Below are 25104 nucleotides of genomic sequence, written 5' to 3'. Positions count from 1 at the left end.
CAAGAACAAATGAAACAAAAACTCAGCAGAAGAAAAGAAATAAAAAAATTCACAGCAGAAATTAATGAACTAGAAACAAAGAAAGCAGTACAAAGAATCAATGAATCTTGGAGCTGGTTCTTTGAAAAGCTGAAAAAGATAGACACATCCTTAGCCCAGTTAACCAAAAGAAAGAAAGAGCAAATCCAAATCAACAAAATCAGAGATGAAGGGGAAGCATCACAACAGACACCCAAAAGATCCAGACAATTATAAAGGAATATTTTTAAAATCTATACACTACTAAATTTGAAAATCTGAAAGAAATGGATGGCTATCTAAAATCATTGGAACCATCAAAGTTAAACCAAGAAGAGAACACCAGTTTAAATAGACCCATATTATATAAGGAATTTGAAACAGTAATACAAAGCCTCCCAACTAAAAAAAGCCCAGGACCAGATGAATTCACAGCAGAATTCTACCAGACATTTAAAGAAGACCTCTAACCAATACTACTAAATGATAGAAACAGAGGGAGAACTCCCAAATTCCTTCTATGAAGCCAGCATCACTCTAATACCACTCTAATACCAAAGCCAGGAAAAATACAACCAAAAAAGAAAGCTATAGACCCATATCCTTAGTGAGCATAGATGCAAAAATTCTCAACAAGATACTTCCAAACCAAACATACAGACACATCAAAAGGATCATCCACCATGATCAAGTTGGCATTATTCCAGAGATGCAGGGATGGTTCAATATACACAAGTCAATAAACATCATTAATCATGTAAATGGACTCAAAGTCAAAAAACACTTCGACATCTCAACAGATGCAGAAAAGGCTTTTGACAAAATTCAGCATGGATTTATGTTCAAAGTTCTAGAGGGAATTGGACTGGGGGGAATATACCTCAACATAATTAAAGCCATATACAACAAACCCACAGCCATCATCATTCTAAATGGAGAAAAACTGGAAGCATTCCCATTAAAATCAGGAACCAGACAAGGATGTCCACTATCTCCACTCCTTTTCAACATAGTGCTTGAAACTCTTGCTAGAGCAATAAGACAGGGGAAGGAAATTAAAGGAGTACTAATTGGAAAAGAAGAGGTCAAACTATCACTTTTGCAGATGATATGATACTATACCTAAGAGATCCCAAAAGTTCCACCAGAAAACTCCTAGAACTGATCAACACTTTCAGTATAGTGGCAGGTTATAAAATCAATCTACAAAAATCAGTAGCCTTTCTATATACCAAAAACAAGCATTTGGGGCCGGGCGTGATGGTGTATGCCTTTAATCCCAGCACTCAGGAGGCAGAGGCAAGCAGATCTCTGTGAGTTCAAGGCCAGCCTGGCCTACATAGTGAGTTCCAGGACAGCTGGGGCTACATGGAGACCCTATCTCAAAAAATACCAAAAACAAAACAAACAAACAAAAAAAAAAACAACAACAAAAACCCGAGCATTTGGAGAAAGAATACAGGGAAATGCTCCCATTCACAATTGCTGCAAAAAAATAAAATATCTTGGAATAAATCTGACCAAAGACACCAAAGATCTCTACAATGAAAATTTTAAATCATTAAAGAAAGAGAATGAGGAAGACACCAGGAGGTGGAAGGCCCTCCTATGCTCATGGATTAGAAGAATTACTATTGTGAAAATGACCATCCTATCAAAAGCAATATATAGATTCAATGCAGTCCCAATCAAAATCCCCATGACATACTTCACAGAATTAGGAAAAAAAAATCCCTAAATTCATATGGAAGCCCAAAAGACCCTGGATTGCCAAAGCAACCCTGAGCACAAAGACCAACCCTGGAGATTAGTATATCAGATCTCAAAGTATATTACAGAGCTATAGTCATAAAAACAGCATGGCACTGGCACAAAAATAGATACATAGATCATGGAACATCATTGAAGACCCAAACCTGAGTACACATAATTTCAGGCACCTGATATTTGACAAAGTTGCCAAGAACACACAATGGAGGAAAGACAGCATCTTCAACAAATGGTGCTGGCAAAACTGGATCTCCATCTGTAGAAGACTGAAACTAGATTCTTATCTTTCACCTTGCACAAAAGTCAACTCCAAATGGATCAAAGACCTCAATGTGAAACTAGAAACTCTGAAACTATTAGAAGAAAATATTGGCAGTAACTTACAAAATATAGGTGTAGGAAAGGATTTTTTTAAATCAGACAGAAGTTGCTCAGGACTTAAGGTCAGCAATCAATAAGTGGAACCTCATTAAACTAAAAAGCTTCTGTACAGCAAAAGAAACAAGCAAAAAAGTGAAGAGAAAACCCACAGAATGGGAAAAAATCTTCACCAGTGACACATCTGACAGAGGTTTAACGTCCAAAATATATAAAGAACTCAAAAAACAAAGAATTAAGAAACCAAATGACCTAATTTAAAAAATGGGCTATAGCCGGGCATGGTGGTGCATGCCTTTAATCCCAGCACTCAGGAGGCAGAGGCAGGTGGATCTCTGTGAGCTCAAAGCCAGCCTGGTCTACATAGTGAGTTCCAGGACAGCTGGGGCTACAGGGAGATCCTGTCTCAGAAAGACCAAAAAAAAGGGGCGGGGGCTAGAGATCTAAACAGAGACTTCTCAAAGGAAGAAATAAAGATGGCTAGGAAACATCTCAAAAAGTGTTAAACATCGTTAATAATTAGGGAAATGCAAATTAAAACCACCTCAAGGTATCATCTTACCCCAGTCAGACTGCCTAGGATCAAGAGAAGAAATGATACCAAATGCTGGTGAGGATGTAGAGAAAGGGGAATGCTTATTCACTGCTGGTGGGATTGCAAACTCATGCAACCCCTGTGGAAAACAGTGTGAAGAACTCTTAAAAAACTAAAAATGAACCTACCATATGGTCTGGTTATACCACTCCTTGGCATATACCCAAAGGACCCATTGTATTATAGAGACACTTGTACAACCATATTTGTTGCTGTTCTTTTCACAATAGCTAAGAGATCAAAGCAACCTAAGTGTCCCTCAACTGACAAATGGTTAACAAATATGTGGTGTATTTACAAAATGGAGTTCTATTCAGCAGTAAAGAAAGATGAAATAATGAAATTTGCAGGTAAATGGATGGATTTAGAAACTGTTATACTAAGTGAAGTAACACAGACTCAGAAAAACAAACGACGTATGTTCTCCCTCATATGTGTATCCTAGCACCAAATCTTTTTAAATTCCATGCCCTTTTAATAAGATGATGCTGTACAGCAGTCTCCTCTGCACGAAATAACTACCATCATCATGACTTCAGCTGTGCCTGATAGCTAAACATTGTCACAATTGGGCTTGTTGACGGTTGTACTCATTCATTAAAGGAGGGCCAAGCAGGGTCATTGGACCCTCACCAGAGTATCCAGCCACTCTTCCCAGCCAACTGAATGTAATTTGGCCTTAATCACACATGGTCTCCTGGATTTGGGGAGGGCTAAAGTATACAGTCTGGGGAAGGATAGGAAGAGAAGGCCTGATCCATGCTGGGTAAAGGCTTTCCAGTGTGCATACCCTCAGGTCATACATACACCTCAGCAACCCCTCAGTTATCTCGAAGCTTTTGAGAGGGAACTGACATTAATTCTAACTACTCCAACAGCTACCAAAATACCTGAAAGCAAATCCATCACTCTAGAGTCCAGCCTTGGAAGACAAAAGAAAAATGAGGAGGAATCCAAAAGAGGGATGCTTTTGGAAGTCCTTGTCAAGAAATTCCAGTGGACTCTCATAATGCTAATTACTCTTGCCTTTACTTCTCCTTGACACACACACACACACACACACACACACACACACACACACAGAGTTATACAATTTTGGAGTATTTTAGATAGATACTGAAGTCTTTTAGATTAGATACTGAAGGGGTACCCCAATTGTCTTACCCTGCAATTGTTCAGCATGGAAGAAGTCAGAGCGTTCTGCATCCCAATTCCCTATTGGCAATTTGGGCAACCTCTTCAGAGAATGGTGTGATAAGAATAGGAGGTAGGAATTCTCTAGTCAGTCAGGGTAAAAAGACTCCAAAGAAAAGTAGCCAGTTTCTTGGCTAAAAGTCACAATGTCCTTTGGCCTCTTAGCAACATACTCCGTCCCAAAGGCCAAAAATGTCTAAAGTATTTGGGAGCTTTTATCCAACCCTTAAAAGATTTTAGGGTTACCTCTTCAGAGGGGAGAATGTTAAAGTAGCAAAAAGCCCCATAAAAAAAGAAAAGAAGAAGAAATAGTATATGAAGTTATCAGAAAAAAAGTTATGGGGTGATATGGGAGGAGTTGGAGGGGAGGGAATGGGCATGGATTTGATCAAAACACCTTAGATGCATGTATGAAATGCTCAATAAATTATTTTTTTATTTTAAAATGTAAAAAAAATAGTTTAGAAAGTTCACAGGATTCAATGCCCAATACAAGATATTTTTTTCTTTTTCTTTCTTCTCTGTCTTTCTTTTCTTTCCTTCCTTCCTTCCTTCCTTCCTCCCTCCCTCCCTCCCTCTCTCTCTCTTTCTATTTCTCTTTCTTTCTTTCTTTCTTTTTCTTTCTTTCTTCTTTCTTTCTTTCTTTTCAGTGCTTGAACCCAGAACTTCATGCATACTAGGCAAGTGCTCTACCAATGAACACTTTAGTTATATTTAGCCCCAACACTTTAGCTATATTTCTATGTAATAACAATTGTTGGGAAGAATTGTACATTTAAATTAGGTGTAATGGTGGGTGCCTATGATCTCTGCTTTCAGAGGCAGAGGCAGGAAAATTACATGTTTGGGCCATATAGTAAGACCTTGTCATAAATAAATAAATAAACAAATAAATTTAAAATAATACCATTTATAATGGTTCTTAAAAATTATGTACTGAAGTATAAATCTTCCAAACCATGTACATAATGAGGCCAAAACCATAAATCATAAAAATTGATTAATTAGGGCCAGGAGTGGTGGCATAAGCCTTTAATTCTAGCACCTGGGAGGCAGAGGCAGGTAGATCTCTGTGAGATCAAGGCCAGTCTGGTCTACATGGTGACCTTGGGGCTAAAGGGAGACCCTGTCTGAAAAAGACCAAAAAAACAAAACCCAAAACAATGAATTAGATCCCACTAAAATTTAAAACCATTGTTTTCCACATGCAATGTTAAAAGAATGAAAAAGACAAACTACATACTGGAAGAAAATATGCAGAAATCATATATACATATATGTATATGTATGTACATCAAAGGGCTTGCATCCAGAGCATATAAAGAATTCTTGTAGCTCAGTAGTAAGGAATCACAGTCTGATTTTCAGAAGGGCAAAGCCTTGAACAGAAGAGTTCACCAAAGAATATATTCAAAGGGCAAAATAAATAAATTTTAAAATATTTAACATTTTTAGTTACTAGGGAAATGCAAATTAACCCTACAAGGAGATGTCACTAAATACATTTTAGAATGGCTAGACCCTAAAGTGAACTAATCGATTAATACCAAATTCTGGAACAGTTAAAGCCACTGCAACGCATTAGTAGCAGTGCAGAATGATGTGACCACTCTGGAGAATGGATTAGTTGTTTTATAAAACTACACATACATGTACATATGACCTAGAAATCCCAAGACTGTAGAGATGAAAATTTAAAACAAAAACCTATGCACGAGGTTCTACACATAAGTCAAAAGAAAAGGAAGCACTCCTAATGAACTCTGAAAGTGAACGGACAAACTAACTGATGCATCATACTCAACATTATGGAATGCTGCTCGGCAACAAAAAGAATCAAACTACTGATATGTGCAGCCATATGGATGAATAGCAAAAACATTGCTGAATGAAAGAGCCCAGATACCGAAGAGGACATAGTATATATGTCCATTTGAAATTCATTTCAATCATTTATTTCAGTAAGAGTACATATCACATAATTTCAAATTCTAGGAAAAACAAAATTCACTTAGGATGACAGAAGGCTAGTGACTGCCTAGAGATTGGCTGTAAAGCTCTTTGAAACGCTAAAAATGGTGACGGTCACATGAGTGTGTACATTTGTTAAAGCTCAAAGTTGAAAATGTCCGTATCTTATTATCTACCCAGTTCCCTTTGAAGTATACTCAATGTTTATCAAACTGCTGCTAGAGACCCACTATGACTGGATTGTCGATTGATAGTAAATCCCTATCCTGAAAGGCTCAGGATTCAGGCCTCACATTTCAAAGGCTTGATTAATTTTGTGCTAAGAATTTTGTGAGACAGCAAGATGGCTCAGTGGCTAAAAGCACTTGCTACCTAGCATGATGACCTGAGTTTGATTCTGGAACCCACATGATAGAAGGAGAGAACCAACTCCTGAAAGTTGTCCTTTGATCTCCACACACTCACTGTGACACACATACACCCTCACATACGTACATAAATAAATAAATGTAAAAATTAAAGAACTTCACAACAGTACAATTAAAAAGAATTTTGTTTTAACTTTAGGTGCAAAAAAACTTTAATCTGCCTCTATGTAACCAGAATTGCTTAATGAAATGAAATACATAACTTTTGTAAAATCTCTTTATTTATTTAATATTTACTTATTATTTTTATTTTATGTATATCAGTATATTGTCTGCATGTATTTTAGTGCACCCGTGTTGTGCAATGCCATGGTCAGAAGAGGGCTTTGGATTCCCCTGAAACTGGAGTTAAGTTTTTAATCACCATGTGGGTGCTGGGACTCGAACCCGGGTCCTCTGCAAGAGCAGTCAGTGCTCTTAACTGCTGAGCCATCTCTCCAGCCCCTATTTTATTTATTTTTATTTTGTGTGTATGAGTGTTTTGCTTGCATGTATGTAAATGTACCATGTGAATGCAGTAACCGTGGAGGTCAGAAAAGGGTGTCAGATCCCCTGGAAATGGAGTTACAGAGATTGTTAGCTGCCATGTGGGTCCTGTAAACGCTGTAAACTAAACCCAGGTCCTCTGCAAGAGCAGCCAGTGCTTTTAATCACTGAGCTATCTCTCCAGTCTCAGTTTATTATTTTTTAAACTGGATTTATTTATTATTAGTGTGTATGTGCACATGGAAGTCTGCTCTCTCCTTCCACTGTGGGTTCTGGGGACCAAACCTACGTCAATAGGCTTTCATGTCAAACATTTTTACCCCTGTTTCTCAACAACCCTGTTTCAGTTTATATAATGGATCAGGTTGTAAAAATGTATTTCTTACCAGAGTTTATGTTTACATATATAAACACACACACACGCATTAGAAATTCAGTGCATGTAAAAACTCAGGCACCTGTACACAAGAAACTATATACATATTCAACACAACACTGTGTTTTAAGAGTGGACTTCTGGCAATAAGCCAAATGCTCATCAATATGAGAGTAAGCAAATGCTCTGTAGTTTATGTATATGGTGGAATTCTCTATAACTAAAATGAAAACATAAGCTACATGGGTCAGGCCAGATGATAACCATTAAACATTATCAAATTAAAAAGCAAGTTGAGGGACTGGAGAGATGGTTCAGTGATCTTGTTGCCGTTGCAGAGGACCCTGGTTCTGTTTCCAGCACCCACATGGTGGTTCACAATATCCTAAACTCTAGTTCCAAGGGATCTTAGGCCCTCTTCTGGCTTCCATGGGCACTGCACACATGTGATGCCAATACACTCATGCAGGCAAACACTCTATACATAAAATAAATAAATCTAAAGAAAAAAATTAAAAAGCAAACCAAGTCAGGCATAGTGGTGCATGCTTTTAATACCAGCACTCAGGCAGAATAGACAGATGAATCTCTGTGAGATTGAGGTCAGCCTGGTCTACACAGCAAGTTCCAGGCAGGTTAGGGCTATTAATGTAAAGTTTAAAACAATTTGAAAATGTATTATGATAAACCATTTATATAATGATTCTAGATATAATCATATAAACACATACACGAAAGAGAGAGTGTTAAACATGCATGAGACTGATTTTAAAAACCCAAATTCAGGATAGAAAAGTAATGGACTTAAGGCAAAAGAAGAAAAATTGTTAAAGCACAATAAGGCTGGCCGGGTGCATTGGTTCTTGCTGTATTACTTTGATTCATTTCTGACTATGTTGTGTTCTTTATTCTACTGTGGACATTGGTAATGTATGTTATGCATATCCTTGTGGTGTGGGCATTTACAGACCACAGCCAGTCTTCATGATGAAGTCAGTGGAACAGAATTGCTCCGTAGTCAGGAACTAAAGATGCCAAAATACAGCTTTTAAAAATATCTTTTATTACTTTTTATTTTATGTGTATGAATGTATTGCCCAAATGTGTGCGAGTGCACCTGTGTTAAGCAGTGCCCATGGAGGCTGGAAGAGGGTGTTCAGTCCCCTGGAACTGGAGTTACAGAAGGTTGTTAGTGGCCATGTGGGTGCTGTTAAGCAGTGCCCATGGAGGCTGGAAGAGGGTGTTCAGTCCCCTGGAACTGGAGTTACAGAAGGTTGTTAGTGGCCATGTGGGTGCTGGGAATTGAACTTGGGTCCTCTGCAAGAGCAGTTAGTACTCTTAAGCATTGAGCCATTTCTCCAGGTCCCAGCAAAATACATTTTTAAAGATTTGTTTACTCTTGTTTTAAGTGTATGAGTGTTTGCCTGTATGTATGTATGTGCATGCCTGGTACCCATGGGGGCCAGAAGGGGGCATCCAATCACCTTTAACTCCAGTTACAGTTTTGTGAGCCACCTTGTGGATGCTGGGAGCAAGTGCTCTTAACGGCTGAGCATCTCTCCAGCCCTCATAAAATATTAAGGGTTGGACTGGGGCCTCAGCAATTTCTTGTTTAGCCTACATTTGCTTGAAAATCTACTACAGAAATTTCCTTCAAGCCCAGCCTGAGCTGCTTGCCCCACCCACTCATCCCCAACCTTGGGAGGTAACTTAATGAGTTTTATAAATAATAGTAATGTCATAAACCTTGGTTCTGACATGCTGGGGTGGCTATCATCAAGGACTGACTTTGATGGATGTATGTTTGGAGCCAGAAAGCTGAGGCTGGTTCCCTCCTCTGGGTCTTTGCCCACTGGCTTACTCACTCAGAGACCTTGGTTAAATTAAGTCACCATTTACTGCTTAGATTCACATTCCTTGTAAACCCAATGTGTAACATTCACTACTACTCTGGGTTCCTGCAGAACACTTATTGAAATCGAGGCAGATTCAAAGTCAATCAAAATGCAACGCTGCCAACTTTTCAATACAAACTACAATCTTTGTGCCCACAAATCCTCAGAGACTTCACTCTCATTCAAGTAGTGTTAGCTATTTAAAGGAGATTGAGTTTTTTCTTTTTAAAGTTTAATAACTCTAAAACCATTAGCATACAAATGTCATATTTGACCTAGATGCCCCAGGGTGGGTCTCGGATGACGGTGGTGATGGGGACGCTGCTGTGCTTCAGTGGGGACAATCCCCGGAGGCTTCTGGTAAAGACTCTGAGACCTCTGGAGGCCCGATGGCCAGCAGGGCCACCGGTCCCTTTAAGGCTCCCTACGCTTGGAAAAAGGGGAGCGGAGGGGGCGGGAGCCGGGTTCGGCCAGCTCCGCTCCACGTGACTCGGCTGCCAAGTCCGCCTGCGAGTTTGACAGAAGTTTGAATCCGGCTCGGGGGCTTTCTGCAGCCGGCGGGGCAGCGCAGCCACAGCTCCGCGAGCGCGAGCAGCAGCGCCCCCTCGACCCAGCCAGCCAGCCTGGATCCCGGGCTGCCCACCGCCACAAGCCCGCCGCCCCCAGCTCCCACGCGCTCCACGCAGTCTCCCGGCGAGGGAACCCAGCCCCAGTGCTGCGCCTCGGCTCCGCTGCAGCATGTCCTCGACCGAGAGCCCCGGCCGCGCCGCGGACAAGTCGCCGCGCCAGCAGGTACTCCCCGGACGCCGCGCCTCGGACTGGCTCGTCTCTCCTGGTCCACCTAGACCTCCCGCCCGAGTCTCAGTCCATCCCCGGCCTCAGTGTGAGAACCGGGAGGAAAGGGACCAGTGTCTTCCCCTGGCCCAGACGCCTTGACCGCCTGCTGCCTCTGTCTCCGCAGGTGGACCGCCTGCTCGTGGGGCTGCGCTGGCGACGACTGGAGGAGCCGCTGGGCTTCATCAAAGTTCTCCAGTGGGTGAGTCTCTGCCCCAGCCCCGGGCTATTTCGGGAGCCTAGGCTGTGACGCTGACCCAAAGCAATGTGGCTGGGGTGGAGGCTGGGGAGATGCAGCAGGCCCCTGCCACTGCTGAAGGCTGGGGTGGGGTGGGGGTGGGGGGCTGGCGACAGGTGGAAGGGGGAGGGGTGGACTGGGACTGCTTCTCCAGCGGAGCCAGGAGTCCCGGATTCAGACCTTCTATGTGCAAGGCGCCTTTGCCCAGAGTGCTCACATTTCACTCGGACGAGTGAACCTTTCCAGAACTCTGAACCTGCACATACCACTCTTTGGTGGTGGGAGGGGTGAGGAGGACGGGCAGGATAAGGTCCGCTCTGCAGGGAGAGCAAAGCCACAGAGGGCACAGGAGGAAGGAGGAGGGCTACAGAAACCATCCTGTCCGGAACCCTCTAGGACCTGGATGATCCTGGGGGTGGACTAAGGGGATAGATTCCAAGCTGAGGTCACTGGAATAATTTGGGTACCTGTAACTGAGTAAGGCAGCAGATGAATGAACGAACAGGGTTTGCCAGTCCTGCGGTTAAATAAAATAATTAAAACAAGAAAAAACACAGCATAACTAAAACTGGTGAATTAAGATAACACTGCTCTGGAGGTGGCATCTAGGGTGCAGGCCTAGACCATCTTGGTTCTGTGACCTTGGGCAAGTCACTTCTCCCGGCATCAGTTTCAGACATTAATCAAATGTGGATCAAATCTGTTAGCATGCCACAATATAGCTTTACATTAAATTTACCTTTGACCTTGAAATCATTTGCTCAGGTACTCAATTTCCCCTGTTTTGGTCTAGTGGAAATACCACCTCATTGCTTCACTGGTACTTTAAGACATTGAGATTATCTCTGTTCGTAAATCCAGCGCTCAAGATCTCCTGGTTACAAATTAGGAACATGAACAGGTGCAGTGGTTTTTTTTTCAAAGCTAGTTGGGGAACATTTAGTGCATTCTTTCAGAAAGGGTTTTGTTAGGTAATCCATATACCAAATGGTATACAAATTAATCAGTATGCTCCCAGCACAGAACTCAGTTAGGGAGCAACTTACCATTAATATGTTGGAGGACTGAGTTCTAAAGAACTTTGAACACACCGGAGATAGGAGTTAGCATTATGTCACCAAGTCCTATATAATCGTGAATTGGATGAGGATCATCAAATCTGGAGTTCAGGGGCAATAGTACATTTGGGATTATCTCTGTGTATGAGACCTTGACCAGCTGCAGGACAGCCTGAGAGAGTCTCTCAAGTGTAAATTCTGGGACCTGATAGGGAATTTCCACTTTCTCCACTGCCTCAAGAATGGTGGGGCCAACTGCTGACTAAGCTTTTACTTCCTGCCCTTCCTTGCTCTGCCCAACTGCTTGAGTACCAGAGAGGACCATTTAAGAGTGGTAAGACTCCAAAGAGCTGGCACCCAGAATTAAGGAGCCATTGTGAGCAACCCAGAGGAGCAGACCCTGAAACGTAAGGGTACCAGTTGATCCAATGGACATTTGAGACAGACTGTCAAGGGATGAAGGAGGTTATCAGACCATGGACTTGTCTTCCTGGTGAAGAAGGGGAGAATTCTGAAAAGCTTCTTTAATTCTGCTATCCTCCGCACCACCACTTCCTTCAGTATTGCTTTAAAGGTTGTACAGAGCAATTCCTAGGGTGATCATCCCTAGGTCAGTACTGATGCCTTAGAGCTAAGACTTGTTTGGCTTTAGGATCTTCAACTTCATACAAAGTGAATTATACAAAACAGAAGCCCTCTTCCTCTCATGCTGCTAAATCAGATTCCTGGAGATAGATTCTGAACTAGCCTTCATTCACAGGGTAGCATCATAAGGAGCCATGATTTGCTTTTAATGCTATCCCAGGCAGTTTAAATTCAGGGCACAAGTTTTGCTTGCTTTGAATCCCCATAGATGAGCCAACATAAAAGTATATAGGAACCAATACCAGAAATTGCAGTGAAAATGTCACCTGTTTTTTGCTTTTTGTTTTTTTGTTTGTTTATTTGTTTTTAACCTTATCCTCTGCTTGGAGGAATCAAATGCTCCTGTCCAGAGGAGGAGAAACAGAAAACACAAATCTTGTAGTTATTACGATAAGTGAACATTTTTGTTATCATTATTACCAAAAGGCAAAGATTTTACTGGAATTCTGTGAGAAGAAAGTGATGTAAATCTTGTATGAGTCAGGAGCTTAGTTTAGAGTGTTGTTAAAATTCAGAAATTAATCTCACCTCGATTTCAATTCTGTGGTCTCACCAGATCTATACCAAGCCAGCCATATATGGACCAGCTATTGGGGAACTAGTTTTTTATTTATTTAAAAATTATTAGTGTGTGTGTATGTGTGTGTGTGTATACATGTGTGCACACACTCATGCGGCAGTCAGAGGACAGCTTTGGGGAATCAATTCTCTTTTTTCTACCTTTGTATAGATTTGGGGGATAGAACTCAGGCCACCTGGCTTGCATAACAAGTGCCTTTACCCACTTAACTGTCTCATCAGCCCCAAGAACTAGTTTTTATTTTTTTATTTTTATGTGTATGCTTACATTGCCTGCATGTAGGTAAGTGCACCTGTGTCATGCAATCCCTGCAGAGGTCAGAAGAGGCTGTTGGATCCCCTGGGACTGGAGTTATGGACAGTTGTTAGCTGCCATGTGAGTGCTGGGAATCGAACTTAGGTCTTCTGCAAAAACAACCAGTGTTCTTAACTGCTGAGCCATCTCTCCAGCCCCAGAACTAGTTTTTTGTTGTTGTTGTTTGTTTTTTTGTTTTGTTTTTTTTTTAAGAAAAATACTGAGATCAGATAAGCTTTTACTTAAATTAAATTTCCTCTGTTTTCTAGTTTGAAAACTTGGGTAAGTGATGAAATCCTTTTGTGTCATAGTTTCCTTATATGTAAGTGAGGATTAGACCTGTCTTCAAGGTTCATTGGGAGGATTATGGAAAGTAATGTCTGTAATTCATAGAACATCCTGAAGATCACAGTAAGCAGGATTCCATAAACATTGGTTCCCTTCTCTCCTATTTCCAAACTTCCTCTTTCCCTTAATTTTCCTCCTTATGCAGACTGTCCTGCTGGACTTAACCTTTGGTGAGATTACGCAAATGTCACTGCCAACCCTTCAGCTTGATTATAAGGTACAAAAGAATCTGAGTGACTCAGTCATGTGGGATTCCATTTCCTTACAAATAGGTCATATTACTTTTATCTAAGTGTGCTCTTCTGATAAGGTTTTCACCTTTGGGGGGCAAGATAATTTATTTGACTCTAGTATCTGTAATTAAAAAAAGTTATTTCATTGGGAGAATTTGGTTTTGTTCTTTGTTTTTAAATTTTATTTCCATTTTTTTTAATTGGAGAATTTGAATGGGCACCATCAGAGTCCATAAAATCAATAGATAATTGTGGAATAGAATTTAGGGAAAGAACTTGTGCTCCTGTTCTTTGCATTCCTTGATGGCTAGTGTTCTCTGGACTGACAAAGGATTATCACCAGCAAGAAAGTCATCAGAGTACAGTCTCAGCCTTAAACTGGGAAAATCATTCTAACTTTGCAAAAGAGACAGAGGCAGAAGGAGGCGAGGGGGAAATAGAAGGCAAAGTATGATCATCATTTTTCCCAGTGATGCAAGTCTAAGAGGAAGAAAATTGGTTGGCATCAGAATTCCAGAAATTTCCCTGCTTAAAGGCCTCCATCTTTGCTGCTGTTCTTTGTGATCAATTTATCTCAGAGCCTTGTTGCAGTGACAGAAGTGGTTTCAGTTGTTTCACTAGGGCTTGGTTCCTACCTATGTCAAGAAGCAAATCTGAAAAAGAAAGGTGGAGAGTTAGAAGCTGTGAAGCAGTTTGGCAGGTATGTGCTCCTGCAGCCCAGGACAGGACTAATGCCTTCCTCCTTGTAATACACACCACACACAGAAAAGACCTCTGTTTCAGCCTTAGGAACTCTGTGGTGCAAAGCTCCTTGTTTGTCTTTTGATACATTGCTTTAACATGATACTTCTTTCTTAGTGAGTGTTCTTGAAAGTGGGAGCCTGGTCTTACTCATCTTCAGACCTCTCACATTAAGGCACAAGGTAGATGCTTAATAAGCCTCTTTAATAAAGCAGAAAGGATAAACAGGGAATCAGGAGACAGGAATTTGAAGCCTAGCTCTCACATTAGCTAACTGTGACTTTGAGGAAGTTGCTTAATGGTGGAGGGGAGGGATTCAGTTTTCAGAAGCAAAATGGCTTGATCATCTCAGGTCTTTTTTGTTCTGCTGCTCTGAGAACCTGTGAGACTCTCCTCAGGTTTTCCTGTTATCTACTAACTGTCTGCTATCTGGCACCACAGATTTAAATACATGTTCTGGAGTTGGAGATTTGGATTCATGGCAGAGCACTTGCTTAGCACGCTTAAGACTGGCACCGCAAAATAAACGAACAAACATATATTCTGAAAAATAAAACACATCAACAATTGATAATGTTTAGATATTTCCAACTTTCAGAGAATCAGTATAGAAAAGGACAGAGTGAGCAGTGAAGTTATTATGGATATATTTGCCTTTTGAAGAATCAGAGCAGAGTTCATAATTTTCAGACCTTCAAGGTCACCATTTAGGCAGAATTTTTTAAAAATTCATTTTTGAGGGGCTGGAGATATGGCTCAGTAGTTAAGAACACTAGTTGCTCTTGCAGATGACCCAGGTTCAATTCTCCACACCCACATGGCAGTTAACAACCATCCATGATTCCAGTTCCAGGGGAATTCAATGCCCTTTTTTGACCTCTGCAGGCATTGCACAACATGGGTGCACTTATATACACACAGGCAATGCACCCATACACAAAAATAAAAATAAATAAAATATTAAAAAATTTTTTTGACTTATTTTTTTGTGTATGAGTGTTTTGCCTATATGCATGTAAGTATACCACCTGCATGCAATGCCCTTTGGAGGCCAGAAGATGTTGGATCCTCTGAAATGGAGTTACAGACAGTTGTTAGCTGCCATGTGGGTGCTGGGGACTGAACCTGAGTCCTCTGCAAGAACAGACAGTGCTCTTAACCACTGAACCATCTCTCCTGCTCTACTTCTTACTTCTTTAGGGCAACTAGAAGGAGCCCCTCACTGACTAACTGCCAGTGAATAAAAATACATTTCCAACTGTGCTGCCCTTCCTAGAATGTGACACCCTAATTGTGCCTTGTTCTGGGTACCAGAAACCAAAAGAATAAAGAAACTTTTAGGAGGAATCAGACAGTCATAGAGTAAACCAAGATGAGAAAATTCCTCCAAGGAAGAGCTAGAGAAGTTCTACTGTTTTACTTGAGAGGCCAGCTTTAAGTATATGGAGGGTAATGATGCTGAGGCTTCCAGTGACTTCTCTCTGGCTCTGTCAGGAAGGTAAGCAAAAAGTGCCCTACTGCAGCCTGCAGAGTTTAATTCAGATGTGGAGGTTACATAGGTATTCCAGGCAAGTTGCACCATCTTTTTTCCTGGCTATCTTTACAGATAGAGATAATTCTCATTCGTCTGGACCAAACTGCCTGAAAACAGAGGCACACATGACCTTTAGAGAGCACTCAATGGCTCCAGCATGGAGCTCTGCCAGGCCAGGCCATGCAAGGCAGGGCAGTGGCACCAGATACCACCCAGGGGCAGAGCACAGCTGTTGGTTAACCCAGCCAAGAGCAAGCTCTGCTGATAGCATTAACTTCAGAGAATGGAAGAATTCCAGAGCTGGAAGCGGACTTTAGATTATCCCCAAGTCCTTCATTTACAGACAAGGGAACTGAGACTCAGAGAGCCAAGTCATCTAGCTAGTGGGTGACAGCGCCAAGACTAGAACCCAGGTTTCCTGATTCCTAGTCCAGATTTCTTTTCACTCCAACAAGCATTAGCAAAATAAGGTACAACTCTCTTCTTGACTCTGGACCCAGGCCCGGAGTGTAGACTGCTGCTCTCTACCTGCTTGATATTCAAAACACTGAACCATAGAGAAGTAGACAGAAAACAGACAACAGAATAAATTCACTGTTTTAATAAGAATAATTACATCATATAACAGTCAAAGGTAGGTGCATAGGAAACAGGGCTGAACAGATGGTGTGGGAGAGAATAAGAGATTCCAATTTCTTACATTCTGGTCTAACCAAAGTCTGTTTCCCACCCAGAAAGAAATGTGAGAATCATAGCAATGGGGGCATTTTATTTCACTCAAGACAGAAGGTAGTCAAATGTGATGAAAGGCGGAGAAGAAAACAATTCTAGTGGTCTGAGACACCTCTGCTTCCTAACACTGAGAAATGGCAGCATCAACAGATTACAAAGAGAAACAGCAGGGAGAAATAATAGAGGCTGATAAGACAAGTGGAGGGACTTTTCTCTGGGCTTGAGCCAGACCTGTCAGCATTCTCCCAGCCAGCATTGTTGCTGGAAGGAAATACACTTCAGGGAGGAGAAGTTAGACTAGCAGAACCATGGGATGGCTTGGTAGACGTTGTTGCTTCCACTGTACCTCCAATAAGTAGGAAATCCCTGAAAGTTAGCAACAAAGTAAGGTCTAGATACCATGATGATCCAAAGGAGAAATGGAAATAAAATTAAATGAAAGACATTGAAGGCCTGCCTGCTCTGTGTCAGTAGAAGGGGGGTATATTTCTGGTCTCTCACTTAGAGGGAAAAAAATCTAGCTTTGAAATAGAAGTTTCCAGTGTTGGAATTACAGAGGTTTATGTTAGTCATCATCTTGGTGGGGCTCTGTGTGGTCCCCAATACCATGCCCGTGGGGGGATCTGGAAACAATCTATTTCCTCTCTCTTCTCCCTCTGAGACCCTTCTCAAAGCCCACCTTATTTACTTGGTCCAACACCTGTTCAGTGAACACAATACCTAGAGCTGAAAGAAGAATGACAGCCTTGGCAGGAAGAACAGGATAAAGAGAATCCTTACTCCCTGCTCACTCAGCATCTGCACCCACTGGAGCCAAGGGGTGGCTCCTACCTTGGACAGGTGAGACCATCACACTCTCAAAGAGCGCCCCCTCTCTCCTTCAGCTCTTTGCCATTTTCGCCTTCGGGTCCTGCGGCTCTTACAGCGGGGAGACAGGAGCCCTGGTTCGCTGTAACAACGAAGCCAAGGACGTGAGCGCCATCATTGTTTTGTTCGGCTATCCCTTCAGGTAATCAGGAATTGGTTCTGATCCAGCACACCCTTCTCATTAGATTGGCAGGACTTTCTTCCTCCTCTGAAACCTGGAGATAATTTGTTATGTGCCATTGTAGATCAAAATAGAATGGTAAGGCTTGGATCATTATTACCCTTTAGCTATTTCAGACACTCTGGCCAGAGTAAAACATGGATAGATCATTGTTATGGTGGTCCAGTCCAAGTATGAGCAATAACAGGTCACCACAGTGCAGATAGAGAGAATCCAGCCAGTGAAGGAAGGGTGATAAAAGTCTAGGTGAGTTTAGCAGCTCTCTCTGACCCTCTGCAGATTCCTCTGTGCCTTGAAGTAAGGAAGCTTGTTAGCTCTTAGATATTAAAGAATGGATGTAAGATGCTTATCTGATATCACCAAAATACAAGGCTAAATGGAAAAGATAATACTTATTCTTGGGTATTTGGGAGCTTAGGGAGGGGGCTGAATGTTCAGAACAGGTTGAATATAGAGCTCACCTTTTCAGAATGCCTAGTATCAGCCTCCAACTTAGTATCTCTTGTATAAAACAGACTGCATTTTTAAAATTCATTTTGTCCAATATGGCCAAATTGAGAAGCCTAAATGAGGTCTGCGAATGGACCAAACCTTAACTTAGCCACTATGTAAAGTAGGCTTGTATATTCCCAATGTTCCCAAGGGCAGAACGCCTCTGATTTGCCAAGTGATTTGGCTACTGGAAATAGATGTGACTATTTTTGTATGTGTGTGTGTGTGTGTGTGTGTGTGTGTGTGTGTGTGTGTGTTATAGTTATGGTCTAAATGGTGCTGGAGATACATGGAAATGTAGTATGACCATTTCTGTTCATATGGATAAGTGTGGAGTTGCTGCTGATAAAGACAGGGTTGAATGAAGTCATAGGCTGGGGCTATAGCTCGTGGTAAAGCATTTGCCTAGCATAATTGAGACTTCAAGTTCAATCCCCAGTATATATGGGGGTGGGGGACACTTGAGGCAGTTCCTGTCCTGACTGCAAGGCTTCCTCAGAAGTTCCTCCATACATGACTCCTTTCCTAGAGTGAGAACTAGTTAGCATGGGAGCCATCCTGAGGCAGGGAGGGAGGGGCTGGCCCTAGCTCAGGATGGTCTCCCTGACACCCACAGGTTGCACCGGGTCCAGTATGAGATGCCTCTCTGTGATGATGAATCCACCTCCAAGACCATGCATCTCATGGGGGACTTCTCTGCCCCCGCTGAGTTCTTCGTTACCCTTGGCATCTTTTCCTTCTTCTATACCATGGTTGCCCTAGTCCTCTACCTGCGCTTTCACAACCTCTACAGAGAGAACAAACGCTTCCCGCTGGTGGTGAGTAAGCATGGGCCGGAGGGATAGGGTCAAGAAATGGAGGAGATATTTGTTAGGGAGCTGAGGTCGGAGATGGAGGGGAGATTGAAAGTGATGGCTTTCTGAGTCCTTGACACCTATGAGTGGAAGAGAACCTCTGCCTCTACCAACACTCTCATCATTTGTTTCTGCTCATAGGAAGCACAGCAGCATTTTAAAGAAGGAGGGCTCTGGAATCAGCCCACCTGAGTTCAAATCCCAGCACTGGCTCTTAGTAGCTGTGTAACCTTATATGAGTTACTATGCCTCCCTAAATTTCTAATTCCTCAGCTGTAAAATGAGGATGAAATAATGCCAACCTCATAGCATTTTAGGAGGATAAAATGAGCATTATGTACAGTACCTGGTACATAGCTCTCCTCAATAGAAGTTAGCTATTTTTAGAATTATTACTTCTACTTTCTTTGTATTCCAAGCATGCAAGGTATAAGGTATGCGCTAGAGAACCTCAACGGTCTTCAGAGTTTTCCTCTGTCATTACTTATAGCTGAACAATGGTGATCAAAGGAGAAGCTTGAAGAAGAGAGTGGAGAGCTTAGGTCACTTGGGCTTGGGAGGAGACTCGCCTGCAGATATCATGGCAACTCATTGCCTGACATTAATTCTGAGAGCAGGGATAAGGCAGCTGAAGTGGCAGCATTCTTTTGGTGGCACTGAACAGAGTCCTCAGGCCATATGGGCTCCTTGAGGCTTTGGGTATCAGGTAGGATGGGAAGAGACACCTTACTTGGGACCTCGGGATTCTAGTGAGTGACAAGAGGAAAATAAATAGGGAATCATGGAGCCTTTCTGAGTATGTCTCCCTCCCTCTGCTCCTCCTAGGACTTCTGTGTGACTGTCTCCTTCACCTTCTTCTGGCTAGTAGCTGCAGCTGCCTGGGGAAAGGGACTGACTGATGTAAAAGGGGCCACACGGCCATCCAGCTTGACTGCAGCCATGTCTGTGTGCCATGGAGAAGATGCAGTGTGCAGTGCCGGGGCCACACCCTCAATGGGGCTGGCTAACATCTCTGTGGTGAGACCTGTGGTCAATGAAGGGGACTGGGGAAGGCATTAGCTCAGCTGCCCCAGCTAGCAGGTCCTGAGAGGAACAGAGTAGGTGTCCCTACAGCTGGTACCTCTGCCTCAGCTGCACTGGATGTTGACCTGAGAAGAAATGTTTGAAATCTGAGAGTCACTCCCCTTCACCACTTCTCCTTCCCCCCTTTAGCTGCCCTGGAGATTACCTACCTTTCCTGCCTGGGTGACCACATGTCACATGGGAGCATGTGCAGGGCAAGCTTAGGACTGTAGCTGGGCTCAGCACTGTGAGCAAACCAGTGTGAGAAGGGGCATCTTGTCACTTAACCTTTTCCACCAGAATGGAGCTTTGGTGGCAGTGGTGGGTCCAGATGACAAACTTTTATTATAATGTAGAAGTCTATATAAGCTGGTAAATACTTAGGGCTTTCAGCTTCTCAAACACCCTTGCTATCTCAGCCACCTCAGACCCACTCTGAAAATGTCTCAGATTTCCTCAAGACCCACAATTGAACAATTTAATGGTTAGTGCACCAGGGAGCCTTCTGGAATTTACTGAAACCCTGTATATAGGTTTCTCTTCCCACTTACAAAATTTTAAATTTATTTTTATTTTATGTGCATGAGTATTTTGCGTGCAAGTAGGTAAGGGCATTTAATGAGTGCAGTGCCCTCAAAGGTCAGAATAGGGTATAAGAGCCCCTGAAACTGGAGTTACAGATGGTTGTTAGCCACCATGTGGGTGCCAGGAACAGAACCCAGGTCCTCTACAAAAGCAACCAGTGCTCTTAGCTGCTGAGTCGTCTCTCCAGCCCCTCTCTTCCCACATTTAATTGTAAAACATTTCATATATCCAGAAAAGTTGAAAGAAATTTATAGGGGCAGAGATGGTGGTATATGCCTTTAATTCCAGGTAGAGGCAGGTGAATCTTTGTGAGATTGAGCCCAGCCTGTTCTATACGGTGAGTTCCAGGCCAGATGGGGCTACAGGGAGACTCTATCTAACACAGACACACACACACAGACACACACAGACACACAGACACACACACACACACACACACACACACACACACACAGAGTTTACAGCTAATGCCCATATACTCACCTGTAAAATTTCAATATACCTACATCATTAACATTTATCCATCTTTCCAAATCTTTCAATCCTTGTTTTTGCTTTTGTTTTTAGACAAGATCTTGCTATGCAACACGGGCTGACTTTGAACTCACTGTGTAGCCTAGGCTGACTTTGAATTCATGATCCTCTTGCCTCAGTCTTTGAAGTATTGGATTACAGACTTGCACCACCAGACTTAGCTTTTGTTTTGTTTTGTGTTTTGAGTAAGGATCTGTTATGTGCCCAAGCTCATCTCAAATTCACAATTTTCCTTCCTTAATTGTAAATGCTAGGATTTCAGGTGTGAACCACCATGCCTGGCTTATCGACCCACTCTTAAATGCATCGAGAAAAGTGAATTGCAAACATCAGTGCCTTTCCCCCTAAATACTTTATGTTGTTAGGTTTTTAAAAATATTTAAAATAAATATTTGAATAGAGCCAGTGTGGTGGCACACACCTGTAATCCAACAGTCTGGCAGGAGGACTGCAAGTTCTAGGACAGTCTGGGCACGTAGAGAAAACAAACAACAACAATAAGAAAAACAACAAACGTTTGACTAGAGTGCTAGCCGAGTCTCTAGTCCTAGAGGAGTACCTTGGACAGCTCCAGCCATCCCCAAGTCGTGAAAGGTGCTCCAAACAGGCCCCATGTGTGCTCCTCGCTATACTTTGCTTTCCAGGGGTCAGATTCAGCTAGTGACCGAGAGACACTGTGGATGAATGCTCTGGGCAGAATTTAGGCACTTTCACCAAGGATAGGCGAAGGCCCTGAATACTATCTCTATATCCAGATCTCTGAGTGCAGACCTCCCTGTTCTCAAGTGTTTCTTCCTTTACTATTCTCACAAACTTCCCTGAATTCCTTTGTAGCTCTTCGGCTTTATCAACTTCTTCCTGTGGGCCGGAAACTGTTGGTTTGTTTTCAAAGAGACCCCGTGGCACGGACAGGGCCAGGACCAGGGCCAGGGCCCCAGCCAGGAGAGTGCAGCTGAGCAGGGAGCAGTGGAGAAGCAGTAAGCAGCCCCCACCTGGCTACTCCTGAACTGGACAGCACCTCTTCAACACCTCCGGCTTCCAGGACCTCCCTCTTCCTCCTCCTTCAACTCCCCTCCACCATCATTCTGGGCTTTGAGCTTTGAGATGACAGATGGGTAGGCATGAGCTGTCTAGGTTAATTAGGCGGCCCTCCTACTGACTTCCTATCCCTCATCTTGCTGGAGCCTCAGATGGCAAGAGCCCAGTTCTTCTTGTCTACTGCCTGGACCCAGGCATCTTACATGGGGTCTATTTGTGCCCTCCACTCTATGAGAAAGAGCCTTTGCTCTCTGTAGGTGAAGGCAGGAAATAGAGCCCTGAGACTGATCTGTAGAAGCCACCCTTTTATCATCTGCTCAGCCTCAATATAATGAGGGAAGGGGAATTCAACTGGCAGCCTTGCCCCTGGTCCCTGTGTGGGGGCCCAGCAGTGGATTGGCGATACCCCTTAATGGTTGTCATGTAGTCTCTGTATCTGCTCTCCAGCCCTCCCAGAGCCCAATGTACTCCCCGTTCTCTTCTCTGGCCATAGCACTCACCGTGTGTGAACCAAAGAGGCCCACTAGCCTATAAAATGGTCCTTAGAAGGTCTGCTTGAGGCCCAGACTCAGTGGGAGCAGATGGACTGCAACTGAGTTGTAGCTTCATGGAAGAAAGTCAGGAAAGTTGCTGGCAAAATCAGTTTTCTGTCCCCTCAATCCCCTAAGGCTGTAGCACTTTCAACAGAACTCTCAACTCTACTTACTAATGAAAGCCTGCTTCCCTCTGTCCTCCTTGGACTTGGTGTTATTCCACAGTTAGGAAACAAGATGAGAGGGCTAGGAATATTTCCATTTCAGCTCCACACTCACCCCCACCCATCTCCCTTCCCCAACCTCTTGGATCTGAGGCATTCAAGATCCTTTTTGAAGTCTGTCCAGGCCTTCCTTTCATTCCTGAGGGGTCAGCTAGGGGCTTTGGGAGGACCATCATGAAGCTGAGGTGCCCCAGTGTCCCAGGAAATGGATGGATGGGCCCATTTCTCCGTTGCTCTCTGCTCTGTTTCCTTCAGCACCTTTCTTAGTCTTTCATACTTCTCCTTCCTCATCTTCACAAAAAGATGTACCCTCTCTTGCACCCCCACCTAGTCCTCCCTTGCTTCCTCACTTCTGCCAGGCTTTATCCTCTCCCCAGTCCAGGGCAGGCTGATGCTATTGGTGCTTCTTGACTTTGGGACCCAGCTCCATATTTGTCTTTAGTGTGTCTCCTCTTCCTGACACCTCCTTCAAGTCCCTCTCTGGGCGCCCCAGGCCTGAGAGTGCTAACTGGATAGATACCCACCTCAAAACCCCTCAATCTTCCCCAGCAATAGGACTGCTCAGGGAAAGATGAAGGGGGAAGAATCCAGCTATTTCCTAATGTAATGCCAACTGACATGGTTGACTTAGCATCCCAAAGGTGAATATGTTCTGTGCCAACCTGTCCTCAGGACAGAATCAGCCCCTTCACTCTCTCACCCTCCTCAATGCCACCCATAGCAACATGTGCATTACTTGGGTACCCAGGGCTTAGGACCTTTGACTTCAGTTGCTCATTTCTTTGGATCAGGATTCCCCACTTGACAGGGGAGGTATGAGTCATACTTTCAAGTACTCCAGAGTCTTTTAGTAAAAGAATCAGAAGTTTTTGTTTTCAGTTTTAGAGAAGGGATTTGAGGAGGAAAGAAAGGAGATGGGGATGATAATATTCCCAAGTCTGAAACTCTCTGTCCCAAGTTGTCCCCATGGTTAAGGACCAGGGGGCAGTTTTGCCTATACCTCTAGAGACAAAGAGAACAAAGAAGTGACCTTCATTTTTCTTTAAGCAAATCCCTGTGGGGATCTGTGAGCAGCTTCTACTGGAACTTTGTTTTGATTCTGTGTCTATAATTTATTTGAAATATAATGACAGATAAAATGTTCTCATTTGGGGGCTGAAGTTAGCACCTGGCCTATCAGCTACTTTAGAAAGAGGGCTATCCACTCCTGCTGATCACTTTCAGCCCAGAGGTCACTCACTCTCTAGGGCACAGAAGGCTCTTCCTCACCAACAGGCTGGTTGGTTCTCCGCCAGAAGAGTCGATTTAGGCTGTGGTCTCTCTGAATGTGGCCACTCTAAGAGGATTGGCCAGTTCACTTCATTACCTCCAGGGGGGCTGGGCCCAGGCAAGTGCCAAGGGCAGGACTGTCCTCATAGGACTCCTGTTTTCTCCAACCAGGCTGGCACCACCACTCTGCCTAGTCAGGCCTGATGTAGGAAAAGGTGTCCAGTTTCTTTAGCTGCTGCCCTGGTAGATTCTGACCCTGCTGGGATGCCCATCCAGGACCTTTTCTAGACATGAGTTCCCTTCAATATCATGGTCATGGACATCCTATTTCTGGGACTGCAAATCAGGGGTGGTTGTGGGGGAGAATGTTGCATGTTGTTTTCTGGTGCTTATTACACATTTGAATAAACAGTGCTGCGAGCATTTGCCATGAAGGAGCCAAGACTGGGGACCTTTGGAATTTTTTTTTTCTCTTCTTTTCCCTTGCTCTAAGTTCTTGGACAAAAAATAGCATTTCTACCAAGACATCATTCCACTTCTCTCCACTCTGCACCCCAAGCAACAGAGTCTGCTGTCTGAGCAGTTGTTCCTGGCAAGCCCCAGTCTGGTGACATTGCCTCTTTTGGTGGCACCCAATTAGTCCAAAGTAACTGAGACTCATTAGCAAATTTGGATGAAACTCAAAAGGCAAGAGATAGTGGCTTCCACAATGCTGTCTCCATTTGCTCTCCTACCATCTGTGACCTGAAGAGGAGTTGAGGGCCAGATGCTTCCCACTCTTTACTACAAAGTTCTTGCTGAACAAATTTGCACCTCTATTCCCTTCAGACAGACAGTCACGTTACATTTACACTCCCTAGAAAGATGTACTTGGGCAGTTTTACATTTAATTTCACCGGGTTCCTAAGCCTCTTAGGGATCATGGATGAATCTCAGGTTTAGAACCTCTGCCCTCAGATATTATCCTTGATTTATTTAAACCGTTTTTAGATGGAAAGAAGAAATTCTGAGGTCTTAAAGTCCCAGACCTTGCTCCCAAACTACATCCATTTTAGCTAAAGGGATGCAATATGGGGTGATGTGTGAGGTACTGAGGAGAGAAAAAGAGCATTAGTAT

General features: G+C 43.2%; 1 protein-coding gene across 1 annotated transcript; it reads left to right on the top strand.

Moving 5' to 3' along the window:
* The first annotated feature begins 9630 nt into the window (after positions 1-9630).
* Positions 9631-24486, top strand: Sypl2 (synaptophysin like 2). Its single transcript, XM_017802528.2, has 6 exons — positions 9631-9903; positions 10073-10147; positions 17233-17357; positions 18505-18706; positions 19568-19759; positions 21758-24486. The coding sequence occupies exons 1-6, from the start codon at positions 9850-9852 to the stop codon at positions 21902-21904; spliced, it is 795 nt and encodes a 264-aa protein (XP_017658017.1). The 5' UTR covers positions 9631-9849; the 3' UTR covers positions 21905-24486.
* The last annotated feature ends 618 nt before the right edge of the window (positions 24487-25104 follow it).

The sequence above is a fragment of the Nannospalax galili genome, unplaced genomic scaffold, assembly GCF_000622305.1.
Source record: "Nannospalax galili isolate Female #2095 unplaced genomic scaffold, S.galili_v1.0 scaffold5, whole genome shotgun sequence".
Classification (NCBI taxonomy): Eukaryota; Metazoa; Chordata; class Mammalia; order Rodentia; family Spalacidae; genus Nannospalax; species Nannospalax galili.
Note: the sequence above shows the minus strand (reverse complement) of the source record. Positions and strands in the feature narration are given on the sequence as shown.